Source organism: Patella vulgata, chromosome 5 (genome assembly GCF_932274485.2).
Source record: "Patella vulgata chromosome 5, xgPatVulg1.2, whole genome shotgun sequence".
Classification (NCBI taxonomy): Eukaryota; Metazoa; Mollusca; class Gastropoda; family Patellidae; genus Patella; species Patella vulgata.
In genome coordinates, this window is record NC_065883.2 from 55,000,643 (window position 1) to 55,008,377 (window position 7,735).

At 35.4% G+C, this 7,735-nt stretch overlaps 1 protein-coding gene across 1 annotated transcript; it reads right to left on the bottom strand.

The window, feature by feature from the left end:
• Nucleotides 1-1,345: 1,345 nt before the first annotated feature.
• LOC126820336 (uncharacterized) lies at nucleotides 1,346-7,620 on the bottom strand. Its single transcript, XM_050548204.2, has 6 exons — nucleotides 7,256-7,620; nucleotides 6,121-6,277; nucleotides 5,107-5,277; nucleotides 3,121-3,236; nucleotides 2,509-2,626; nucleotides 1,346-1,509 (listed from the first exon to the last, which is right to left on the bottom strand). Exons 1-6 carry the CDS (start codon nucleotides 7,528-7,530, stop codon nucleotides 1,423-1,425), a joined length of 924 nt encoding a protein of 307 aa, XP_050404161.2. The 5' UTR covers nucleotides 7,531-7,620; the 3' UTR covers nucleotides 1,346-1,422.
• Between the last annotated feature and the right edge of the window lie 115 nt (nucleotides 7,621-7,735).

The window sequence follows — 7,735 nt, forward strand, 5'->3', positions numbered from 1 at the left end:
AGTGTTTCTGTTATTTACTTATTTCACCCCATTCCTGTTATGATTCTTGCAGAATATTAAATAACTGGTGGAGCCATCTCAAATAGATTTTAGTGATTACTTGAACCTACTGTTATTGACCAATACACAATTGTATACTGCTTCTTTAATACTTGTCACATAAATGGTCATAGGACTTCCATTAAATTGCATTGTCTTATTTTGATGAATATTTTAAGTGGCATTTGATATTTTGAGCTCTCCAAAAGTTGATATAAAAATAATTTTCAATTTGATGTTATTTTATTATACAAGTACATAATGTAAAATATGAGTGGTTACATTAAAACTTTCAATTTATAAGTCATACATATTTTCTATACACCCTCATTTCAGAACAGTAGGGCAAAGACCTGCAATAGGCAGATTTGGCTCTTACTTGATGTATCTTAAAACTTCTCTCTTTAGCATACTACGACAAGGACTGTGCCCTTTATGGTTGGATTTACGGTTTGTTGATTTTGTATTCTGTAATTAAGGTCGTTAAGGACATTTAAAGTCTTTTTTTGTTTAAATGCCTGAACCAGCAATTATGTTAACAAGTCACTTGGAAAAATCCCCTGAAGATTTCATTTCTGCTTCTTTGGTCATAGTCGGTGAAAAAAGACACAAAGGATATTTTACTTTCATAGACAGGCCAGTCTACACATTCTGCTTGTTTATTGGTTCGTGAAAGACTAATTGTAAATGGGTCTTTCTAGAATATATCCGGATGTTTCTAGTTTATGCACAAATTTACCGAGTAGCACTCTTACCAACTCATCAAAAAACATGGTAAATTCAAGACTAAAAAGGGCCCCCAAACTATGTAAGAACATTAAGGTTTTTAAGGGGGCCCCCAAGCCTATCATACTGACAAGCTCCTTTGCCGTCCATCCCTGCTACTCAGTATTGAATGAATGAATGAAATGGTGTTTAACACCCTACTTTTCTGCTCCAACTAGGTAATGAAGATAGGCATATGCCATGCAGAGTGCTATGAGGAAAATTTGGCCCTGACAGCAACTGAATTCCAGATGTCGAGGGTTCTTTTATGTGCACACCAAGGTGTACACTGGATCTAGGTTTTTCAGTCCCATCTGAATGAATAGACGCTTTTCCTTGCCAGGTCCTCGTCATGCACCACTGACATGGGGAAACCATGCTGGAAAATCCTGAGGAACTATCTCAGCCACTAGATAGAACCTGGGGCCTTCAGGTTAGCAAGTAATTGAGCCTGCTTGTAGTTCCTGAATTTTGGATAGTTCCCTTTACTTTCTTTTTGAAAGTGATAATGTTTGTTTAGAAATAAATTATGAACACATGCTTAAAAAATAAAATCTTTAAACTTAAAAATACATATACAAAAATTTATAATAACAAAAATGTGTGTATTGTAATATGTCAACTTTTGTAATATTCAGCTAAAGTAGGAGACAACTTGAAGGCTTTTCTATACAGCTCTGCTGCTTCTAAACAATCACCACATGCCTGTAATACAAAGTTCAATATTAAATAGAAAGTAAACACACAGTTTTATAAAGTTAGTTGACTAACACGAGTTGATAAATCTATAAATGGTACATAGTCAGTTAGCTTTGCTGGAAAAAAGACTTTAGTCAGGAAGTGGGCATCTTCCTGTTTCAGAAAGTCTTCCACAAATTAAGCACTGTCAGGCAATCTGACTTTTTGGCCAGACAAGTAAAGTGAACAAAAATTAATATATCATCTGGTTTTCCAAATAAAGTGCCTGAAATCTAATAAAACACTAGTTTTACTTTTCTTTTAATTAAATACTGTAAACATGTACTGAATGGACTAGGGATTAAAGCATTTTGTCTGGAGCCACAATCTGATCATCCTCCGTATCTCCAGTGGTCTCAATTCATTCTACTCCACTAAGCTCTGGGTTAATCCATGTGGGCGGGGGCAAATATTCAAGTTACCTGCCCTTGATGATTGTGCTATTTTTATCGACTGATCACATAAATCATTAATTGCAAAGGAAGTTGATGCAGGGAAGTAACTCTCATTGTGTTGCAACAAGCCGACATATTGTTGTGAACATAAACAACATGCTGTGGACTAAATGATTGATTGGTTATTTGGAATTCAGGTCAGCCACTTAAGTTAGGTTATATTAGACCCCCCCCCCCTAACATTAAGTAAGGTAACTGCCTCCCTTAATTTCCAGACAAAGTGTCTGAATCTATTGTTATGACTGGAAGGAGGTTAGCCGATTCAAAACAAGCCAGGTCATCATTGATCTTCCAACAAGCCAGGTCATCAACACCAACAAAAATCAACATTCAAATACTTTTTGATGTAATGATGTCATTTAACTCTTCATGGAAAGCTAGATCTAGTTTAGTTTATCTAAATTAAAAGCTTGTCAAGTGAGATTTTTAAAACAGTGGATCTGTGCATCTGCCAAGCAATATACAAAAGACAATCTATGGATGTTCAAAACATGTTTTAAATTCCTCAAACCTCTTTTCTTTCTGCTTCTTGAAGCATTTCAAATGCCTTTTCTTCTGCCTGTACCAACTGAACCTTATCCTGATTTTTATACATAATATCAGTTCTAAGTATGTACTTGACACCATCTCTACATAAAATAATACAAAATTTAATGTTCCAAATGGATGAAAAGTTGGCAGTATTTTTCATAAAGTGTTGTTTCCTTAAACCTAATATTTACTATTGATTGTAGTCAAAAATAATAGCTAGACAATCTAGAAGTTTTATTTATAATGAACTAATCTAACAGAATACTATATTTCAAGAAAAATAGACAAACTTACCCTCATCTGAGAATTTGTGAAAGCAGAGACTTAGACATTGCTTTGGAAGGATGACCAAAGATAAACAGTCGTTGAGAGTCTGTCTTAAAATAGCATTCCTCTAAAATTTATCAAATACTTTTGATCTTTATCTTCAAATATATTGTCTAACTAGCAGGATACGATGCCCCGGGGCCCAAATTCAATGGCCTAAAAGATTCACAGGGTCATGCTGATTAATTTGATACCACATATGTGGCGTGATGGGCGAAAATACACACATACATACATACACACTTTTATTTATATAGATACCTACCCTAGTTTTTGACCTTCATGCAAACGATGATGATTAAAAATAATTCCCAATCCACTTTTAGGTTGAATTCTATAAATAATATTTTTATCTTCTGCACAATATTTACCATCTACTCCCTGTAAACAAACAACATTATTCATTCATTATTCTTTCTTATTACATTATTCATTATTCTTATTACCTATTTCAACACACGCAAACCTTAACAAGTTGAGTTAGGTCCCCTGTATTATTATATCGGTGATAGAGCTTTCACAGTAAGGATACACACTAAAAAACAAAAGAAACGTCAGGTTGGTATGTTACTCTGAATAGACGCATTGCATAAAACTTTCCAAATGTTTTCATTGTATATTTGTGACCACATCTCCAACTTAACCTGAGCAATAAGGCTCCTTCCCAAACACAGAATTGAACCCAGGAAATGTTAGACCAAGGGTTACCACAAGGCTACAAGACCGCCATGTTGTGCGACAGCACGTGCAGAATCCCTTCACACAGGCATCTGAGACAGCACGTCAGACAGTGGGAACACACAGAAGACCTATCAGTTCCGATACAGTCCACTGACTGCTCACCAGAGGGAACATCCATTGCCGTAGACCTTACTGTGGACCGATCATCAACCCTCGCCATCAACGTGAACGTCTACAGTTTGCCCAACAACACCTGAACTGGTGACACAGGCAATGGAGAACTGTTCTGTTCACAGATGAGAGTCGGTATTGCGTATCAACTGCAGATGGCAGGACCAGAATATGGCATCGACGTGGCCAGCGTTATTCTCACCAATGTTTGGGATGGAATCGGCCTGAACCAGAGAGTGGGTCCTGTGGTGTTCCAAAAACGTGGTCCAGAGAGAGGAGGCGGCATCACAGCAGTGGCTACATCGATCAAGCTCTCAGACCCCACGTCATACCACATTTCGCACGTCATCGAAACGTTTTCCAGCATGACAACGCACATGCCCACACCGCCAGAGTTACTTGTGACTTTCTACAGCAGAACAGTGTCAACGTTATGCACTTAGTCCGGACTTAAACCAGAATGAATATCTTTGGGATGAAATTCAGAGGAGACTAAATAGCGTTGTACCGAGACCAAACACAGCTGATGGATTGCGCCAGGTTTTTCTGAGAGTGTGGTTCCAGGTGCCAACGGCGTTCATCAATCGTCTGGTCCACACCATGTACAGACGCTGCGCTGCTGTTATTGATATTCGCAGTGGACACACCAGATACTGATGTATAGACTGTGCACAGACTCTAAACCCTCACGTAATGTCTTGAAATTGTGATGAATTAATCACTAATGTGTCAACATACTGTTCACAAAAAATTGCTTTAATCCATTTAGTAAGTCGTTTTCTAGAATGATTTGATTAAAGTGCCTCTCTGATTTTGAAATCGTACTAACGTTGTTTTTTTTGCTGTTTAGTATATTACAGTGAATGCAACATACACACATATTTATCAATCAGAATGAAATCCTACTGACATGATTGATGTTCAAACTTAGTTGAGTAATTATGATAATGAAAATATACTCTTAGTTTTATCAGCCAATCAGATAAGCTAATTTTATATGTATGGAGGGCACAAATGTTCAAACTTAGACAATTGAATGTCATAATAAGGGTATATTTTATTCTGTTCTTTACTGCATTTCGAAAGACCAACCAATATGATGGTGATGTTCAAAACTTACGGGAGAGATTTCGATAATGAAGATATATCAAAATCCATTTACTAGAAATAAAGTTATATGTTTTTCTGGATATACCAAATTTAATTGTCTTCCTTTCAATAGAAGGCAAGGGACGACAAGGAAGCAATAAGGATGCGGAAAATAGCTGTAATCAAGGAGTCTACCAGCAAATCAAATGCAGTTCTCGTTAATTACCGGTAGTATATATTCTAAAATTTGGAATGGATCTGAAATTCAAATTTAATTTGTCATGTAAAAAGCACCATACTATAAGGCTACCTTATGCAATTCTTGGGCTTCATCAACAAAATTTGTAGAACCGCCACTAAAATCACCATTTAAATATAACATTAATGTTTGTAAAGATCTTTCACTACTTGATCGACCAAAAAATCCATCATAATGTGGTGCAAAATGTCCTCCAGGAAAATACCTACATAATCTTAACACCTGAAAAGCAAATATTTGAATTCATGTTTTGTTTTTAGGTATGAAATATTTATAATGATATACTACTGTCAAAATACCTTTTCATGATTCTAAAGAAACATCCTTTACTACTGAGGGAGAATCTGGCATCTACACAGGGGCAGAGACAAGAATTTTGTAAAGGGGTGGGTGGGGCACAAACAAGCTTCATGCCAAGCAAAGCGAGGCAACAAAATTTTTGATCTTATGTGTTTTCAGAGAAAACAACCACGGCAAAGAGGACTAAAAAAGTGCATTTTGTCACTTGTTATATTTAAACAATTTTTTCCATTTCATATGTTCAAGCAATATAATAATCAGTCTGTAGCATAGTTTATTACTGATATACATGTGGAAACACCTATCATTCCTGGCAAAGAGGTATAAGAAAAGAAAGAACCTTTAGCAGACCCAGCTCATTGAAGCTTGATATATACAAATATATTTTAACGTTTTTACATAATAAAGGACATGAGATTTTATAACATTTTATATAAAATTATATAATGACATATAAGCAGGAAGTTAATTGCATATTTATGTGTCCCAACCAGTCAAGAAAATGTGGTATATGAACTGGTTAGAATTCTTTGAGGCTTGAGATTATATCTTTATATGTATAACGACCAGCCGAGCCGAGCGTTTTGAAATTTTAAAAAAAAAAAATAAATAATAGTTAAATTCTAATTTTCCAATTGATCGGTCCCACCCCAAAACGTTTTGAGTCCTACTTAGAATCCTTCAAACCAAGAAAACAAGTGGAATTATAAAGTTATATAACTTCAGTGTGGAGTTGACTTCAGACAACAATATTTGGAAACTTACATTATTTAATCCACAAGGTTTCCACAATCCTTGTAAAACAGATGTTATACCATGTATATGTTGCTGATCATGATCTCCATCTATTTTTATATCACCTAAATATGGTTGTATTCTCTTCCACAGTATATCATTTAATGTTTGATTTTCTAGAGTAATTCTAAAAGGAAAACAGGTTATGAGGAAACAAAGATATACACAAAGGCAGTAGGTGGCAGTAATCGTTAAGAAAACAATAGGTCATTCCCTCTCAATTTAGAAATATCTCATAAAATGTTAAATAATACTGGATATAATCATAATAATATTAAACAAGGTCAATTTGAAAGAGACTTCCTTTTATCATGGTACACACCCACTATAAATTTCAGCAAGAATGGATATGACTGATTTATCTTATTCTCAATCAATTATGAAAGGATTTAGATGAAATTTATATTAGGGGCATGCACCAAAAATAATAGAAGTCATCCTTAGGGTATAAGGAATAAGTATGAAAAGTTTTCAAGACTATTTCTTAAGAAATGCGGCCTATATGCGACACACACACAAAAAAAGGGCGTGGCTCTTCCCCTTGGGAGTTGGTCATGCACCACAAACAATAGGGATGTTCCTTAAGGTATAAGGAATAAGTATGCAAAGTTTCAAGATGATACACTAAGAAATGAAGTTTGTAGATGACAAATAAAAGAAATCAGCGTGGCTCTGCCCCTGGGGGGTCAGGCATGCACCAAAAACAATAGGGATCATCCCTAGAGTATAAGGAATAAGTATGTAAAGTTTTGAGACGGTCAGTTAAGAATTGCAGCCTCTATAAAAATGGTTACTTGTAAAGGTTTTTTCCTTCAGTGTGCCCATATTTATATTTCATGTAGCACATAGCTGATCATGATTCATACTAGTACATAACATTTGGGAAATATTCCCCTTTTTCTTCAGTTGCTCTCCTTGTTAGTTGGTTTTTCACTGAGAAGTCTGTATCACTACAGGCTTGAGGCAGTACAGCACAGTGGACGCTTATGGCTATTCCCCGGATCGATTCACTTGATCCAATATGTGCGTTTGTTGTGTCTTGTCCATAGGTTTGTCTTGTGTAATTATGTGTGGTGCAGTTCCCCTGCACATACTATTACCATACCTTTTACAGCTTCTGTAATTATCATTAGCCCCATGGATAGAATCAAATCCAATTTCCTCTCCTTTCTTTATTATATCTTGACATTCTAATTCACTTAACAGATTACTTAACAAGAAACCTTCTTTTCCAAAGTCTAATATATCCATTTTTTCTATATTATTTTCATTAAATCTCTCATCTTTTCTAAAATCTAAGATCTTAAGCTCTCCAGCATCAAATGAAACCTGCCCATCAGAACTGGAACCAGCCTCACTTTTTGGTGTATATACCGCCATGATTCCTTTTGATATCCCTGCTTCATATCTAAGTAGTCACAGTACCGGAACTTTTACTTTGTATTGCACAAGATGATGGAAATAAACCGAAAAGTTCTATTTATAGTAACATACAGAGTTACCTCCCATTCATTAGAAAACCAACACTATAAATCAAGTACTGGAAGAAATCAATTACAAATTCATTTTTCATAGTTTGGTTTTA